This window comes from Equus przewalskii, chromosome 18 (genome assembly GCF_037783145.1).
Source record: "Equus przewalskii isolate Varuska chromosome 18, EquPr2, whole genome shotgun sequence".
In the NCBI taxonomy this organism is placed as follows: Eukaryota; Metazoa; Chordata; class Mammalia; order Perissodactyla; family Equidae; genus Equus; species Equus przewalskii.
Genome location: NC_091848.1, coordinates 21,420,995 through 21,441,104, shown reverse-complemented (window position 1 = coordinate 21,441,104; position 20,110 = coordinate 21,420,995). Strand labels below are relative to the sequence as shown.

General features: G+C 37.2%; 1 protein-coding gene and 1 pseudogene across 14 annotated transcripts in view; one reads left to right on the top strand and one right to left on the bottom strand.

The window, feature by feature from the left end:
• The window catches only part of FXR1 (FMR1 autosomal homolog 1), a 63,401-nt gene that overhangs the window by 31,696 nt on the left and 11,595 nt on the right, over positions 1–20,110 (bottom strand). For all 14 annotated transcript variants that reach the window (XM_070583204.1, XM_070583205.1, XM_070583209.1 and 11 more), the window contains 2 exons: positions 12,346–12,398; positions 9,951–10,044 (listed from right to left, as the gene is read on the bottom strand). In XM_070583204.1, coding sequence (XP_070439305.1) covers positions 9,951–10,044; positions 12,346–12,398 — 147 coding nt within the window. The remainder of the gene's footprint in view (positions 1–9,950; positions 10,045–12,345; positions 12,399–20,110) is intronic.
• LOC103550349 (diphosphoinositol polyphosphate phosphohydrolase 2 pseudogene) lies at positions 2,106–5,822 on the top strand (annotated as a pseudogene).

The following is a 20,110-nucleotide window of genomic DNA, read 5'->3' as shown; positions in this document are numbered from 1 at the left end:
AATGTACTTGATACAATTCATAAGTGGACAAATGCCAAAGGCAGCTGTGTATACAAAGATGACTAGAGAGAGATGATGAAGAAATGCAAAAAATCCAATTGCTTAAATATGAAAGGAGTTCAATTATAGTGCAAAGACAACTATATTCTATTCAATAATATTAGAAGCCACCATAAGTTCCAAAGTATTCTTAAAGTACTACATTCTGATAATTCAAGTATAAGATGAACCAGAAGAAATGATAAACCAGATCTTACTAGAGACGTATTTTAAATATGATTATCAGTATTTTTAAGATAGACATGTTCTGGTTTATGCATGATACCTGATGATTAGTAATATTTAAAGAACTCTACTCATTTTAGGCATATGTATTGTCAAAACCAGGAAAATACGGAATAAAAATTTGGATTTGCTATGTTTAAATGCTTATTAAAATATCTAATAATGTTGACTGTCACCATCCTTTTATTTTTACCTGTATAAAATTTTATGTAAAATTACTTAAAAATACAAAAAAACAAACAATAAAAATGGCCCACTGAACCCAAACGATGAATGATGATGACTATTTTCCCTAGTATACTGAGGATTAAAAAAACAGAAAGAAAACCTTAAGAAGGAAAAGTGCCCACTCCAAGCACTCTCTCAGAAAGGCAGTTCAAGCTAAGCAGGCTGGAGTATCTCTTAGTGATCCATAGTGGATGGGTCCTTCAAGCTTGAATGCTGAAAAAACTACCTAAATCCCTTCGTTCTAATCCTATGTTCACCAAGGCATTACCCTTCTAGGATTCTGGCTTCCTGTTTAAGCTTACGTACAAAAGAGAGAATAAACCATTTTGTACTGCCTTGAGGCTTTGTCATTCAACATTAACATGCTGGATTCCATTTTAAACTTACATCTAGCTCTGTAGCTTAATAACTTTACCCCTGAAAGATAAAGCCAACTAATCTAAGTTCCTGAGCCTGAATCAAAACACTATGAATTTGGCTCCACTTGAGTGCTATGGGTCAAATCAAATCACATCCCTTACAAAATGAATGGTGTCTTCACACAATGAAAAATCACTTTAATAACCCAGCATTAAAACTGTGCCCTAGTGTACTACATCTCCAATGTTGATTACTGAATTTATTTATGACTATGGCATTGCAGTAAGAGCACTTCACAGAAATTCCTGTTCCTCAGATTCCACTTAAATCTCCAAACTTTTCCCAAGGGAGCAATTCACACTCTAAAGCAAGGGCCCTCATTGTTCTAACATTCTAAGTTTCTCTAAGAGCTTAAAAAAAAGCAGGAAGGGGCCAACCGGGTGGCATAGTGGTTAAGCTCACACTCCACTTCGGTGGCCCTGGGTTCACCAGTTCGGGTCCTGGCCACAGACCTACATGTCACTCATCAAGCCATGCTGTGGCAACATCCCACATACAAAGTAGAGGAAAACTGGCACAGTTTTAGCTCAGGGACGATCTTCACACACACAAAAAAGGCAGGAAGTCTCCACCCACTAAGGAGTGCCCATGAGAGACCTAAAAACACAATAGTACTCAAACTGAAGAAGGCTACGGTTTTACGGAGTAGAGGATGGAATATGAAGAATCAAATTCCAAAGGCCTATTTCAGGATTCTTTCTACCAAAAGACTCCAAGTCAAACCTTATTACAAAATGATCTCCAAATCCTAGCACACAACCAAATTGTGACTTAAATAGAATTCCAGTCTGGCTCCTCAAATGTTATCAACTTTTCATTCAAGTTGATAATGTTCAGGCCGCAGCACTGCTGCCCAGTCGGCGTGGGTCCTCGCAACTGTCTCCGCGGTGCAAGCCTTGAGCCTTGCTCTTCCCCTGGCGGAGGCGGCGGCAGGAGGGAGCAGGCGAGCAGCCGGCGGACTCCATGGAGAGCGGCGGACACCCCGGCAGAGGCGGCGCTTGCTCCCCGGCTCCTGGGCTCCAGTGACCCACGCTGGCGCCTTGCCTTGCCCTGCCCCGCGCCGGAGCGGCTGCCGGCTCCGGGACTGACCGGCCTCACTGCTCGTCCCGCGCCGCCGCCTCGCCTCCCCGCGCCCCGACTTGCCCTCGCCCGCTATCTGTGGCGGGGCGGCGGCAGCCGGAGCAGCAGCGGCAGCAAGGGCCCGCCTCTATGATGAAGTTCAAGCCCAACCAGACGCGGACCTACGACCACGAGGGCTTCAAGAAGCGGGCAGTGTGCCTGTGCTTCCGGAGCGAGCAAGAGGACGAGGTGCTGTTGGTGAGAAGCAGTCCGTACCCAGACCAATGGATTGTCCCAGGAGGAGGCGGGGAGCCCGATGAGGAGCCTGGCGGTGCTGCGGTGAGGGAGGTTTATGAAGACGCTGGGTCAAAGGAAAATTAGGCAGACTCCTGGGCATATTTGAGAACCAAGACCGAAAGCACAGGACATATGTTTATGTTCTTACTGTCACTGAAATATTAGAAGATTGGGAAGATTCTGTTAATAGAGGAAGGAAGAGAGAGTGGTTCAAAGTTGAAGATGCTATCAAAGTTCTCCAGTGTCATAAGCCTGTACATGCAGAGTATCTGGAAAAACTAAAGCTGAGGTGTTCTCCATCCAATGACAATTCCACTGTCCCTTCCCCTCCAGATAATAACACCTTGTTTGTAACTGCTGCACAGACCCCTGGGTTGCCATCTAGTATAATACAGAGGGAGCTGGGAGAGCATCTTCCCGACCACGTGCCACCTCACTGGGAGAGGCTTCTTTACTTTCCTTGGCAAACATCTGAATGACGCTTGCAAACTGTCTGAATTTGCCATGCAGGGTTTTCAAACAATTTGCATGTTTTTCAGATGCTTTCAAATCTTTTTTTTTAAGTGTAAAATATTTTAATAAGCCAAAGCCATGTGGAATTTTTTTTTAGATGCCTTAACTGTGCCCCCTGCCCCACCCCACCTCCCATGTTATTTTGTCATTTTTTCACTTTTTTGTCCATTCGACATCAGTCTGTGGTTTCTGTCAGATCAACATACTTGTGGGTATGTTTTCCCCCTAAATTGGTTTCTCATTCACAGCATTAACATATTCAACAAATACTGTTGTGGGAATTTACGAACATCCTGATATTAAAGAAATCCACCCACTCAAAAACTTATTTCATAGGATCACAATTTTAATTCATAAATTCCAGATTTGGACTCTTTCTATATGGTTCAATAACTATTTTGACAAAGGACTCAATTTTCTGTTTTTAGGAATTTGTCAACTCATTTGTCTCAATGTTCACAATTAGTTATTATTGTCACTAGCTACCCGATATGGCCTATTCCCCTATAACTCAATAGTCCTTTAACATAAAGTTCAACTCTATGGAGTTGGTGATTTTTAGGGAGGTATTGTAAGCAAAATGCATGTAGCAAATGCATATCATGAAAACTGAAAAAAAAAAAGTTAATAATGTTCAACTATGCCTTTCAAAGTCACAACCAGAGATAATATGAACACCAAAGCAGGAATTTCTACGCATCACCAAACTATAAAGTAAATTTCTAAATAATGTTAACCATTAACTTGAATAATCAAAACAACCTCTTTTACAACTACATGAGATACATTTATTGAGTACTGTTCCCCTGTATCCACCATTTCATTTCACTGCAATCAATCAAGAAATAGAAAATGTACATTAGGAAAGCAAGTTTAACACCTAGAACACAATAATTCCATTATTTACCTACACAATAGTATATTCTCATTCCTATTTGTGGCCAACACTTTTAACAAATGGGTTTCATAAGTCTTAGAAACTTGCCATTCCCCAAATGAGACAGATCTAAGTACCGAAGAATATGCTTGCCTCTTCTTTAATGTATAAGCATTTCCCAAGCACTAACAATGGATTTGGTATTAAGAGAGAGACTGCCTCCAACTACAGACAGCTAAAATTTTCAGATTGGTCCTAAGAATAAAACTGAAACATTTTTAAAGGTAAGATGTAAACTATACATGCACATTGTATCTTTTGTATGAATATAATACTGAATTTAAAAAATGAGGGAGAGTCGTATCTCAAATTAATTCTTATTCCCTTTGTCTAATTTCTCACAAGGCACCTATCCCAATGTTATAATTAAAATATAAAGATGTACAACCATAATATCTGACAATCTGCCATAAAAGATGGAAGGAAAGGCACATGTCACAAGAACAAAAGCTTGCCAATTCTTAGTTCCAACAGAAAACTTCACAATTAAAAAAGTTTTTAATATCACCTATGTGAAACTCAAAGGGGAAACTGAGAAAACTTTGTAAAATTGTATTATTGGCTTCAGATGTCAGGTTTCCTGTGTAACACATCTGAGCATATGTATTAACTTGCTGAACAAGGCAGTAAGGCAAAGCACCTCATATATCACAGGGAGAAAATAATTTTTCTACTGCCCTTCAAATATCCCAGAGCATTTTATTATATATCAAGCTTAAGAGAATCAATGAACTCTTCATTTTCCCATTACCTCCAACTTTACAAGCTGAGCACTATTTTCTTAGCAATCTTTAGCAAAACCAACCATTAAGCAAATACTTACCGAAAATACTTAATTACATTTACTGTTATAAAGATATTAAAATATATTCCACTTTTTTAAGTCAAATAAAAAAAGTCAGATAATTAGATTTAGAAACCTTTGAGTTTTAGACCTTTCAAAACCTCAACTTTCTTTCATAAATCATACAGCGTCATCGTCTTGAGGCCATTACAAGACTACGACACTAATTTATGTTCTATAACTTCATGTAAGTCTCATAAGTTGCCTGGAAAGGTGAACCGCAAGTAGCCAAACATATTTTCAAAGCAATAAAATTTTAGAGTAAACCATAGGAAACTGTCAATATTCAACCACTCCTGATCTACGAGAATGGAAATTTCATATGGCTGAACTTTACATAAACGCCTGAAGAGCTCAATGGAAGGCTCTCTTCTAGATCATTTTTGTTCTAAATGCACTACTAATGGCAAAATCAAAGTCACCTTTCCCATCTTCAAACAGGAAGGATTCCTAGAACTCCAAAAGAGCAAGAGTTCTGAATCTGGCACAAAACTGACAACATCCTGTGAACATAGCATGATATGTTAAAGAACAACATTCAGGACAAAAACTGAAACTAGTTATCAGCCTCCCAACTTTCAAGCTATCTAACCTTGGAAAAGTTAATGAAGTATTCAGAGTTTAGAAGAGGCCCTCAAGAGAACGTTATGTTAAACTGAGATAAACTGTTTAAAAAGCCTCATAGATTATATGTTAATAACTAGTACGTTATTACTGCTATACTAGTATTTGTGACTAGCAGAAAGAAAACACTGGCTGATGATTTAAAAATTAAGATACTAAAAGTAATAAACTATGTAATAAATTACCATAGAGAAAAGTATCAAGTTAAAAACGTAAGTACTCTTTTTATTTTAGGGGAAAAAAAAAAACCCACAAAAACATGGCAGACCTGAATGAATAAAATATGACTTCTTAATAGAATAAGCCACAACGCTTTTTTTTTTTTAGTTGCCTGGGAGAAAACACAATATAACAGATAAAAACTTATCCATAAAATGCAAAGATTTTCTACATCAAAAACTACACAGACAGGAGCAGGACCTGTGGCCGAGTGGTTAAGTTCACGCACTCTGCTTTGGTGGCCCAGGGTTTCACCAGTTCAGATCCTGGGTGTGGACCTACATACCACTCATCAAGCCATGCTGTGGCAGTATCCTACATACAAGAACTAGAATGACTTACAACTAGGATATACAACTATGTACTGGGCCTTTGGGGAGGGAAAAAAAAAAGGAAGATTGGCAACCGATGTTAGCTCACAGCTAATCTTCCTGACAAAAAAAGATTAAAAAAAGAAAAAAACTACATGGACAAAAACCAAAGACAATTCACAGAACAAAGGGGTTAACACCCAATAAACTAATTTAAAAGATGTTCTGTATCACTAGTGATCAAGGAAATGAAGATTCAGAAGACCACAGCTTCCTTCTATCACGTTTACATAAAACTTGACTGGTTAATAATAAATCAGCCAGTCAACCTATGAGGAAACAAACACCTTCATGTGTTAGCAAAACTATGAAGTGATAATTCAAAAAGAATTTTTGGAAGATGACATGGTACATTTTGGTACTATCAAAATCTTAAATATACATGCCTTTTGATCCAGCAACTGAACTACTTCAACTACATTACCAGAAAATGATTTACATAAGGACATCAACTCTGGCTTTTTTTTTTTTTTGGTAAGAGTGAAAAAATCTGTCAATGATTTCAGTGTCTTGGAATTATCATACAACTGTACTAAGGACTATTATGGGGTGGTTAGGAAGAATGAGGGAAATCCATATGTATAGACATAAAAATTTCTATGGTATCCTAATTAAGTGAATACAAAAATCACAAATATATAATGTATTCCCAATTTCTGTAACTTAAAAAACCACACAAATTCTTTATAAATGTAAAGAAAACAATCTAGAGAGACACTTAACTCTGGTAAATGAGATTTAAGCTGAGGTGAGGAGACAAGCACACGTACACTAAGAAAGAAGGTTTACTTTTTACTTTATACACACTAATTCTGTATCATTTCGTTTTTTACAAATTTATTACTCTGAATTTAAAGGGGGGGAGCTTTCAAAAAGTTATTTCGTTCAAAACACGAAGGACTAACAACTGTAATGCCTAAACAGTACATGTCATATGGACAGACTCCCAACTGTGGCAAAAACACATAATGGTCCGTGGGTGGCAAGATTAACTTTAAACTTCTTCCTTATGTGAATTTTCAAAGTTTTCAAAAGCAAAAACAAACGAGAGTATGGGCCTGTCCAGTGGCGCAGCAGTTAAGTGTGCACATTCCGCTTCTCGGCTGCCCAGGGTTCTCGGGTTCAGATCTCGGGTGTGGACATGGCACCGCTTGGCAAGCCCTGCTATGGTAGGCATCCCACATATAAAACAGAGGAAGATGGGTATGGATGTTAGCTCAGGGCCAGTCTTCCTCAGCAAACGGGAGGATTACCAGCCGATGTTAGCTCAGGGCTAATCTTCCTCAAAAAAAAAAAAAATGAGAGTAACACCTTAACTTCAGGCAATGATTCCCCTAATTTTAAGGAGCAAACTTCACCAAGACTGAATCACAAAACACAAGGTGAAATAAAACACTCTGTAATCATCAATTTCCAAATCAATCTCCAACATCAAAGTTTTGTACATAGTTGAGGTGGGCCAAAAAGATGGTCCAGAAACTAGACAGAACCTTCCTACAGTGGAGAAAGGACAGTGTAACAACATCCTCAGCACTCCAACAGGTTTTTCCTTTAATCTGAGCCTTTACAACTCTACAGTAAGTGAACAACAATAAAAAAGTATGAAAAAGTACTCTCAGAAGTGATCACCACATATTTCTATTTCTAGAACATTTCCAAAACTAAGCTTGCTTGACCTGACCTATCACCAGAAATTCAACTTCTTCTGGAATAAGACATAAATTTCGAAAAATGAAAACAAACCAATGTTTTATCCATCCTCACAGAAAGATGCTGAGTAGAAAAAGGATAAAATATTGAGAAAAATATTTTCACTGGAGTCTATAAAGTCTGAGTGAACATGGTACAGTAATAATCAGCAGCATCACTACTACAATTCATACAAGCCACCAAGTACTCCACAGGCCTTAATTTTCAGCACTTTGCCACTTTGTTTCCCAGTGTCTTCCCATACCAGCTGAGCCATTTCCCTCAAGGACACAAATACACACCACACCTTGACTACAGTTAGAGGTTTCCTTACAGGGAAGTTCTTAGTACCCAGTTTTGGTGGAAGTCAACTATAAAAGAAAAAAATTAGTAAAGTGAATGCTATAACATTAGGGAGCAAGCTCATAATGCCCTGACACAATTAGATTATGACATGCTTTGATTTAGCAAAAGCGAAAGAATGCACAGTGAACTTAGAGTAAGTAAGTAAAATCTAGGCAGAATTTTAGAATGGAAATGAGTTTAAGTTATCAGAGATTAACTGTAAACTTCTACAATTCTTTGGTTTCCTAGCATAACACCTACAATTAATGGGAACTCAGAGAAAATTTACCACTGAAAAAATTATGAAGAATAATTCCTTTGCAGGTATTAAATGAATTCAATTGCAAAATGCTCAGAACAGTGGCAGAGATTATGTCCTGCTGTTTATAAAAACATTTAGATAGCTATTTCATCAATAAAGGTTCTCCTATGCCCCCAGTTCCCCTATCCCTACCCCACCGTAGATAAACAAGGTTCAAATGAGATTTGAAAATCTCTCTTTCACTATCAAGCCAACTCCTTGTGAGAAATATATTTAGCATATCTGAGCACCTTGGAGGAACTGTATCAACTTAGATCTCCCCTTATGCCTATGAGAATGGCTATAATCACCAAGACAAGAAGTAACAAATGTTGGAGAGGTTGTAGAGAAAAGGGAACCCTCATACACCGCTGGTGGGAATCAAACTGGTGCAGCCACCACGGAAAACAGTATGGAGATTTCTCAAAAAGTTAAAAATAGAAATACCATATGACCCAGCTATCCCACTACTGGGTACTTACCCAAAGAACTTGAAATTAACAATACAAAGAGACTCATGCACCTCTATGTTCACTGCAACATTATTCACAATAGCCAAGACATGGAAGCAACCCAAGTGCCCACTGACTGATGAATGGATGAATATGATGTGGTGTGTACATATATACACAATGGAATACAACTCAGCCATAAAAAAAAAAAAATCGTCCCATTTGCAACCACATGGATGGACCTTGAGGGTATTATGTTAACCGAAATAAGCCAGACGGAGAAAGATAAACACCATATGATTTCACTCGTTTGTGGAAGATAAACAAACTTACAGACAAAGAGAATAGCTTAGTGGTTACCAGAGGGAAGAGGGGTGAGAGGGTGGGCACAAGGGGTGAAGGGACACATTTCTATGGTGTCTGACAAATAATAATGTACAACTGAAATTTCACATTGTTATAAACTATTATGGCCACAATAAATAAATAAAGAGACGGAAATCTACACAATTGATAGATTAAAATATGAAAATACAAATTAGTAAGAAAAAAAATCAAATTTTCTATCTCCAACAAACTAAGTATACCTCTATTTGACAATTACTTCCAAGTTTCTTTTTATATAACAGAAGACATATTAATGAATATTAACATATTCAAGACAAACACCCAAGATCTACTAACTGTGGGAAAAAAGCAAGATACAAAGCAGCAGTACCCTATGATCCCATTTTTTTTTTTTTTAAAAAGAGGGGGGAGGGAGAGCCTAGGAATGCTATGTAAGCCATGAACAGTAGTTTTTCTCTCTGGGCAGTGATTTTTGGTTTTTTTCCTCTTTGTTTTTCTGTACTTTTAAAATTTTCCAGACATTCCTAGAATGTTCAATAAGGCAGGAGGCTAATTACAATATTTCACATTATCACATATGAGCCATATTAATGATCACTATAATAAAGAATGATTACTAATATCTCACAAAGATACTGAGTAAAAAGCACGAGACAAATTTTAAATCAGCAAAAAGGAGGAAAATAATGACCAAAACCATACAGTTCTCTGTACTAGATTCTCTGCAAAGCAATTCAAATGCACTATCAATCCTTAACTCTCAAATTATTTTCATTTTAGTGATAAAAAAACTTGACCAAGGTCACAAAGCTAAATATGGGAGAGCTAACACATGAATCTCAGTTCTGATTCTAAAACTCAAGCATTGCTATATTATACAGCCATTACCAACAGAAAGAATAAAGAAAAGGAATTAGATTTATTTTCCATCACGTAAACAGATTGTCCTACAAGAATATTTATTTCAAACAACCACCAAAAAATAGGCACACGAGAAAATAAACTTATAAATACGTACCTCTACTTCATCTCCTTCACTAATTTCTTTTTTTATGTCAGGTGGTGGTGGTAATCTAACTTCATTAAACGGAACCTGGCGTTCTGGTTGCCAACTGAAGAATCAGAAAAGGAATTAACAATTTTAAAATTTATTACAAACAGTCCCCTGACTTATGATGGTTTGACTTATGACTTTTTGACTTTAAAATGGTGTGAAAGTGATATGCATTCAGTAGAAATTGTATTTCAGATTTTGAATTTTGATCTTCTCCCAGGCTAGCGATATGCAGTACGATCCTGTCTCATGACGCTGGCCAGTGGCAGTGAGCCCCAGCTCCCAGTCAGCCATGTGAGGACAAGGATAAACAAGTGATAACAGTTACAATCATTCTGTTCTTCACTTTCAGACTAGTATTCAATAAATTACATAAAATATTCAACATTTATTATAAAATAGGCTTTGTGTTAGATGATTTTGACCAACTGTAGGCTAATTTAGGTGTTCTGAGTACATTTAAGACAGGCTGGGCTAAGCTACGATGTTAGGCAGGTTAGGTATACTAAATGCATTTTTGACTTAATGATTATTTTCCACTTACGATACAATTATCAGGCTGAAACCCCATAATAAGTTGAGGAAGATATGTATTCTAATAGCTCCTAATATGGAAGCTATATACTCTATCCTTAGTGCTGAATATTTTTCAAGTTAATCGTTTAGCTTTTCCTAAAGAAAAACAATCTTCATATTATATATTTTTTCCCAAGTAATTATAGATTGAGGTAGAACAGATTTTGCATGACTCTTGATGGAGTTTACAAATAATTAATATAACTGATCATAATTATATAGTACTTTTCAAATTACTCACTCTCAGGGAACAGTACATACATTATTCTGCAAATGAAATAGGCTAAAGTCACAGTAATGACTTAGAGATTCAAAATGATGTCATATCTATACCACTGCCAAACAAACAGCAGTGAGATCAATTTATTTCGAAGACTTTTACAACTATATAGCCTGTCAAAGGAATACACTTTGAGATTATAAAATATAAACTGCATAATTCCTTTTTAGTGTACATGTTTACAGAAACACAGAAAACTACTCCATTATGCTGAATAGCTGAATTAACAAAAGATTTAATTTTCTCACATAGAATTTATCTTTTCTACAATGAACATATACATTATAATTAACCTAGAAAAAGCATACTTTTAAATCTTTGTAGCTAATATGAATTTATTTAAACTACTAATTTAGCTGCTGCTTAACTGACTTTTGTGTGTTATATTTTATAAGCTGAGTTGATAAAGCTAAAAATTTTTTCCTACTGTAAGTTCTAACAGCTTATTCATATGCCTAGGAGGTATATGAGCACATAAAATGTTCCTATAGCTTCTATCTGCCAAGGTTGGGCAAAAAAGCAGGAGACAAGGAAAGATTTTTGAGCACTTTCTTTTCATCATTACTGTCTAAATGGCAGCTGCTCAAAGACGGAAATCATCTCAACACTTGTCTCTACATGAAACAAGTCGAAACAGCTGTTGGGCAGATACCTTTTCAGGCAGTTCCAGAAGCAGCTTAAAAGTGAAAGTTGAACAGTTCTTTCTGGATCTTCAATTACACAGTGCTCCTTTATAACTCTTCCTAACCAAGCCCAGCATACTGTCTTTCACATTTTTAGAACATTACCTAGCCCTTACAATAGATATTATTCCTTATTAACATGAAGCAATTAAAGGTGGCCTAATACTTATTCTGACTACCAGTAGCCATTTGGAAGGCCTTCTACAATATTATTTCAACATTCTGGGGTTTTTTTGTCTGTCTGTTGTTGGGGTTTTTTTTGTTTTTTTGTTTTTTTTTTGAGGAAGATTAGCCCTGAGCTAACATCTACCGCCAATCCTCCTCTTTTTGCTGAGGAAGACTGGCCCTGAGCTAACATCCCTGCCCATCTTCCTTTACTTTATATGTGGGGCACCTATCACAGCATGGCTTGCCAAGCGGTGCCATGTCCGCACCCAGGATCTGAACTGGCGAATCCCGGGCCACCAAAGCAGAACGTACGCACGTAACCACTGCGCCACTGGGCCAGCCCCTCCACATTCTGGGTTTTTAAGAATTAGGCATATTATAATCCCATTTGTGCCACCTACTTTTGCAAAAGCTACTTAGTGAATCATGTTCACATGTGTTTCAGCAAAGAAGGAGGTCATGAAAAAGTGACACGCAAATTGTGTGCAGAAAAAGAGGCACAGAGTTATCAAATCTAGAATTAGTGAACTCATAAAGACCCCCTACCCAAAAGCAAAATCATTTTCCAGTGGCAACAGGGGCACCCAAAAGCAAACAGTTCGGCACTCCTGATCTTTAAAATTAAGCTCTCTATCAATAAAAAATCACTTACTTATTCTCAAAAACAACTGTGAGGGAGTCTTCATGAACATCTTTGATAAATCCCTGTAAAAAAACAAAAATAAAAACACTATTAAAAGCCTATCAATATCCAATTAAATGCTGTTAACTCTAAAAGGCTATATTAACTCTAAAAGTCTCTCTATGTATACAAAAACAATACAGAGTACTGAAAAGAACAGGGCTTGGAATTAGGGAAATCTGGGTTTGATTTCAGGTCCATCATTTATGAGACGTGTGACCTTGGAAGTTATTTAAACCCCCTGAACTTCAGTTTTCACACAGTATCATCTACCTCAGAATAGGAAAAACAAATGTACATCCCTGAAACATCACAGGTACTAGTTGATACTCATTGTTCAGGCTCTAGAGTCAGGCTGCCAGGATTCACATCCCAGGCTGTATCATTCATACATTCTTGAGCATAGTTTTAACCTAACGGTTCATTTCAATACTACACCTCATGGAATTACGAGAATTAAATGAAATAATTAATGTTTACTACAGTACTTGGCAGAGACAGAACTGAAATTTATACAAATATCAGTTATAAATACTAAATTACAGTCACGCGCCGCTTAACAGGAATATGTCTGAGAAATGTGTCATTAGACAATTTCATTGTTGTGTGAAAATCGCGAAGTGTACTTACACAAACCTACATGGTATAGCCTCCTACAGACCTAGGCTATATAGTAATAACCATCATATGTGACCCATCGTTGACCGAAACGTTATGTAGTGCACGACTGTAGAGCCCACCTTTAGCAAAAGGCTTCACTACATTTTGAATACTAACCTTGGCATTAATCTTATTTTTCCTACCAACTTCTCTTCCTCCCTCGCTTAAAAACAATTGGGCTATGGCAAGTACACTGCCTCGAAACTATTTTCGAATGAATATAAATAATCAATAAAAATCAGTGTTCATTTTCTAACCTTAAAATTAATTTTGAAATTAGTCTTTTTGCTCTATCTTCATTTGATTAATACAGCTGAAAAAAATGGTAACATCTGACATATTCAAAAAAGAGCAAGGGACGCGGGTGTAGAATAACTGTTGTTCAAATCCTTGCTCCACCACTACATAACCTTGGGCAAGCAGTACTTGGACCTGTATGATTACAACTGATAGTAAATGACACTTTTATTACTGTCAATCAGAACTACAAAGTTCTCAACCTCAAACGCTTACACACACGCTTTGAACCACTAGGTACTTTGTAAACACTTTTCTAAAACATTTATCACACTAGACTCCATAATGTGCACTAAAAACTAGCTAAATAAACACACACACTCTCTTGCAGTACCCGGTTAAAACACGGCAGAAATGAACACATCTGTTTACCTCATCTCCTTCCCAAAAGTCCATTAAATAATTCTAAAGGAATTTTAAGGCATAAACCCACAAGAAAAAGACAATAAATAGAAAAAAAAGTGGGGAAATTTACAAAGCAGACAGAAGAGGATTAACAGTAATTTCTTAAAAAATAAGTACTAATATTTAAATACTTATTATGTCAGACATTATTCTAAGCAAATTAGCAAACCAAAGACTATGAAACAAACAAGCAGTGGAAAAACCGAAAGGCAAGCAGATCAGTATTACCACCCCAGAAAATCTCTAGAACTCAGGACAGAAATCTTGGAAAGAGGATACCAGATGGAGATGAAAATAAAATTATTTTATTTTCTTTAGTAATGTAGAATCACCAATCACAGAGTGCAGGTAACTCATAAATCGAATGTCTCTCAGTGCCCTCCTCCTACACTTGCTACTCAACAGTATGATTTTGTAACTTGGCCCTATCTCTCTCCAGCTCCAAATGCCTATCATCTGATTTATTTGCGTGCTATGGGACATTTCAATGCGAATATCCTCACATGAGGCCTAAAACTCAGGATACCTTCTGTTCATGAGTGCTATAGTAGCTCTCGCCTTGCGATTCTGGAGACAATTTTTATTCCTCTTTCTCCTCCCAAAGCTAAAACTTAAGAGCTGCCATTTCAGTTCAAGCTCTGATTACGTGACCACGCTGTAACAACTTCCTGGCCAGTTTCTCTATTTCTAGTAGTTCATCCGTACATCCACTTTCAGCAAGCATTTTGGTCAGCACTTTCATAGTAATGTTACCAGCATATCTCTCTGTATTATACCCTTGCCATTTGTAGAGAGTATTTCAGAAACTGAGAACTTCCAAGTTCATAAATATCAGAGTAAAACATCTCACCAGAGGTTAGTCATGTTTTCAACTTTCACTAACGTTTTCTAGTCCTTCACAAACAACTTTCAGAGTATGAAATGTTTCACTAATTAATCTTTATCATTTCTGTTATCATTTATACAGTGAATTAGTTCAAATCACAGCTCCAAGCCACTAGGAAATTCAACTCTTCATTATAATAAAAACCTCTTCTTCTACCTAAAAAATCAGTGTTTAAAAACGTCTTCCCACTCCCATCCCCACTTTACTTCCACCAAAAACATCAGCATCAGCTTTCTTTGGGTGCACATTTTTCATCAACTTTAAGAAAAAAATATGGCTATAGACACCTACTCATTGCTAATATCCTCAGGCATGAGATTAAATAGATTAAGGACTTGACACCCAGTCCTTAAAGTTAAAGTGTATTTGGACTGTAGCGAACAATTAGGAAACTTGCTCTCATCTCCAAACCCTAGATTCTAGGGATAAGGTGCTTCTAATGGCAAGATTTCCATTAAATTGGGACCATTTGATGCAGGACACAATCAACACATTTCAAAATACTTTTGTACTCTCCAAGTCACCAGAATGATGGTGGGTCCCCATATACTCAAAAGACCCAAAATGCCAGGTTTGGGTGTTTACCAAAATCTTTGGGAGTCAGGGGACACCAAGTAACAATGGCCACATTTGTCTGCACATGGCATAAGGGGGCTTTACGACTTTAAGTCTCCATAACTTCTGTCCTCCTCGTATTAGTCCCAACTTTGGGAATTTAGTCTCTCTCTTCCTTTTCACACTCATCTGGCCCAGGACCCGTATTTCCCAGACCAAAACCTTTGACACCTCCTTTTCTTCCTCCCATACATATGCAAACACTCAAGATTCCAAGGCATCATTATAAAATGGTCTCTTAATTTGTTCATTCACACAGCCCAATATACGTTTCCATTTGAAACTCTCAACTATAATTTAAAATAATGATCAGTAACAATGCAATATAACACATATCTTAAGTGTGATCAAAATATCTTAGAAGGTTATCCCCAAGAAAATAACAAACAGAGCATGATATAGTAATAACCAAAAAATGCCAAAACTTATGTGTGAATTGGGTAAAGGATGGGATGGACGGAGTAGCAGGAATCCCTGAGCAGTGGAAGCACTATCTGAAGGATTTTTAAAAAGCAATCTAGCCTAAAATAAAAATTTTTTTAAAAACTCATAGACTAAGTAAGGTGGCAAGTTAACCAATAAACAATAAGCTTCCTAAATAAAAACAATAAGCAGCTGGAAAATAAAACAGACAAAAACATTCTTCTACCAACAGTGATCAAAAAATAAAATCCACGGGGCCAAGTGGTTAAGTTTGCAGACTCCCCTTCAGTGGCCCAGGGTTTCGCTGGTTCGGGTCCTGGGCGCGGACATGGCACCACTCGTCAGGACACATTGCGGCGGCATCCCACATGTCACAACTAGGAGGACCCACAACTAAAAATATACAACTATGTACCGGAGGGCTTTGGGGAGAAAAAGCAGAAGAGAAAAAAAAAGAGAAAATTAACAAGAGTTGTTAGCTCAGGTGCTAATCTTTAAAAAAGAAAAGTAAAAAATAAATCGTAATTTTAATAATATAAATCCTGTTTTAAATGTTACACATTTACTGCAGTTTGTTCTGGACTTTGCTTTTCTCCTCCCGCTTTATATCTTTAGATCCTTCCTATCAGAATATAAAGATCAATCTCATTTTTTTAAATTTGCATAAAGTGTTTGGCAATTTTGAGGTGGGAGCTTAAACGGCCTGTGGAAATAACAAGGTACACAGGATATCTGCCTAACTTTAGGATACATTTTTGAAGTTACAGAACGCTACAGCTGGAAAACAACGTTTTTCAACTTGATAAGGGTAGTCATGGGGAAAAAACTCTTATCAGTTAAGTGGAAAGGAACACAGTATAAATGCATTTCAGGAATTCAAAGATTGAGATTATGAAAATAATCAAAAATCACAACAGATGAATTATAGGCCCAGGCTGTGGGAAAGTCATCTAACAACTCTTGAAGACATACAAAATTTTCTTTATAGACCTTCTGGATCCCTCATTTTAGAGGGAAGGTGAAACCATATACATCAAAAAGCCCCAAAGTTTTACTCCCTAGGAGATTATAAATACTGAATTTAAAGCCTAATCTTCTGTCTGGAGCTCTTTTCATTAAATCATTATCAATCACGTGATAAAAATTACCTTTTGCTAATTCGTAGTTTTTAACTCCCAAGGTTAAGTCTAAACCATATTAATTTCAAGAAATAAGTCATTTTTCCTAAGAAGCCTATTGAAGGCAAAGTTCCAGAACAAAACATCAAAATCCAGTTCACGGGGTTGGCCTGGTGGTGCAGCGGCTAAGTGCACACACTCCGCTTCAGCGACCTGGGGTTCACCGGTTCGGATCCCAGGTGTGGACATGGCACTGCTTGGCAAGCCATGCTGTGGCAGGCATCACACATATAAAGTAGAGGAATATGGGCACGGATGTTAGCTCAGGGGCAGTCTTCCTCAGCAAAAAGAGAAGGATTGGCAGCAGATGTTAGCTCAGGACTAATCTTGCTCAAAAAAAAAAAAAAAAAAAAAAACAAAGAAAGAAAATCCAGTTCACAACTGGGAAGGCAGCTATATTGTCCAAAACACACACTTCAGTTAAAATAAAATTTTAATATTTAAAATACTGATCAATTTATCAGACGCTCTGCTTGAGAGGTGGCTTAGAAATCTAGAAATGCATAAACTCCCTTGAGAACATTCCCACTAAAGTAATTAAGAACATATTATCTTAGTCTAGGAAAATTCCTTTTTGACTGCAAAGTAACTAACATTTCAAATTCACCTATTACTTTAGATTTTTCAAAAATCTACTAACGACCTCCCATTATTGCAATTCATTACAACACAAAAATCACATTCCTTATAAAGAGGAAAACAGAAACTTAAAAACCTTAATACTCAACAAACTACTCCAGAAACCAGACAGCTTGAATCCTCAATTAAAGTAAGGCTTAGAATAGATTCCCAGATGCAAAAAAACCCAAGATTTACACCCTAGAGCTGTTAACTCTTAAATTTCAAAACTCTTATTACACGAGTTCAATGAATGCCAACAGACTGAGGAAAAAACATCAGCAAGGAAGACTAAATAGGCAGCAGGCTTTTAATGACTCCAGTCTCAAGGGGAAAAGCAAAGGATCTGTCAGGAATCAAACCTCTAGTTCACATTCATTCTCTTAAGCAAGCAAAAAGAAAAAGTTCTCACACTCACATTACTGCCTCCTTCAAACTTGTTCAAGTATCCTTAAATAACTTAAGATTCACTCCAGCTTTAACACTTGTATCAAAGTTTTTCTTTTTAAAGTCTTTCTCAGGATCACTAGCACGAAATTTAAAGATTTTATTTTTCTATTTATTTGGCATAACAGTCAAACAACTACATTTTTTATGCCTTTTCCAATGTGTTAAGACATTACAGTTGTTGGCTTAATTACTGAAGCAAACTTGTGATAAAATACTGTATTTCTGAAAGTGAACTGAGTGGAATAAATTCTTTATACATTAGAGGCATTGGGCTCAGTTTGTTAGATCCTTGAAGGCCTTTCCTCTGACTAGGTTAACAATCTCCATTTTCCCTAACTGCATCAGTTAAAGCTTACAGCTGTGAATAAACATGATTACAAAAACATAACCCATGAGGAAGTAAAAGCTAACAGTGAAATTTAGGCAAAATCCAACTCAGGTTTTTGTTTTTCAAGAACTGCCACAATGGATTTGATAATCACTTGTTATCCTCTGACTAATTATCAGTTTACTTCCTGATTCATTCTCTGGCCCCAGTCTACCTTCCCAGCCCCTCAATCCTAACAATTTAACATCTCTGAAATCAGAATGCTTCTCACAATTGTCGGCATCTTAAAATAGCTGATTAGCCATATGACAGTCAGGATACAAATGTCACTGTTTAAGCATGCTCAAACTTGGTTTGCTTACAATTTGCTATGGTACTTGACTACAACTCCTTGACGTTTCATTCAGCAAACCAAGAAGGACTATTTTATTTTAGGAAGTATTAATGTTTCTTACCAGAAGGTTGTTCTGTTGACACCTTCTGATAAAATCAAGAAGGCACCAGCACAAAACTTGTAGAGTGGGTGAAAATTCTTAGAAGAAAATCCTGGCGATAACAGAGGAGAGCTCTTTCATTCTATTTACCATTTTTTAAAGATTTTATTTTTTTTCCTTTTCCTCCCCAAAGCCCCGCGGTACATAGTTATATATTCTTCGTTGTGGGTCCTTCTAGTTGTGGCATGTGGGACGCTGCCTCAGCGTGGTTTGATGAGCAGTGCCACATCCGCACCCAGGATTTGAACCAAGGAAACACTGGGCCGCCTGCAGCGGAGAGCGCAAACTTAACCCATCGGCCAGGAGGCCAGGCCCAGGAGAGCTCTTTTAAAATATGCTTGGAACACCAATGCTCTCCACAGCACTGAGGAAGATATTGTGAGAAAAAACACAATCATCTGAATGTAAATATGTTTTAACCAACGTATTTTGCTTATATTTTCCACTTTATGTACGCAAGTGTTTAAAGATGACCTTTGAATAAGTATATGACAAGAACTCTAAAATACAAAACTACCACACATAGATTAATCGGCAACATTTCTTTTTTCTTAGTGCCCCTTACAATTGATACCATTTTAGATACAATGAAATTGTATGCATCTTCCACTAACTTCCCAAATCCATATACAGAAAGATAACGTACTACCTGGACCCTAAACCCAACTTCCACCTATATCAACATCTCCACCCCTGGCCTACTTTCATACATCAAATCAACACGTCAACAGTGGGAATCACCTGTTGTCCTGTTTCCAACTCTACGCATGTACAATCCAGGAATTAGAAGATTAAAAAAAGACAAAATTGAGTATAGCAAAGAGTATTTTTTTTAAAGATTGGCACCTGAGCTAACATTGGTTGCCAATCTTTTTGTTTCCCTCTTGCTTCTCCCCAAAGCCCCCCAGGACACAGTTGTATGTTCTAGTTGTAGGTCCTTCTGGTTGTGCTATGTGGGACGCCACCTCAACGTGGCTTGACGAGTGGTGCCATGTCTGCGCCCAGGATCCAAACCGGCGAAACCCAGGCCACCAAAGCAGAGCGCGTAAACTTAACGACTCAGCCACAGAGCCAGTTCCACAAACAGTATTTCTTACTTAACCAGGCTTCTAAAAGAATACAGCCCCATCACTAAGGCATTCATTATGAGTAATGAACTAACTTCTTGCGCATGCATCTAAAATGGTACTAGCTACGCACTATCCTTGGAAGAACTGAGAAAAGTGTGTTTCTGTTTTATAATTCAGATGAGAAAAATCTATTGGGTTGAGAAAATTGACTTAGGAGCTGCCAGATCTAAGCGATCAACATTACCTAAGCAATTTTATATGAGTCTCACTTTGCAAACTCAGAGTCAAAGCTTCTTAAACTAAGTATTTCC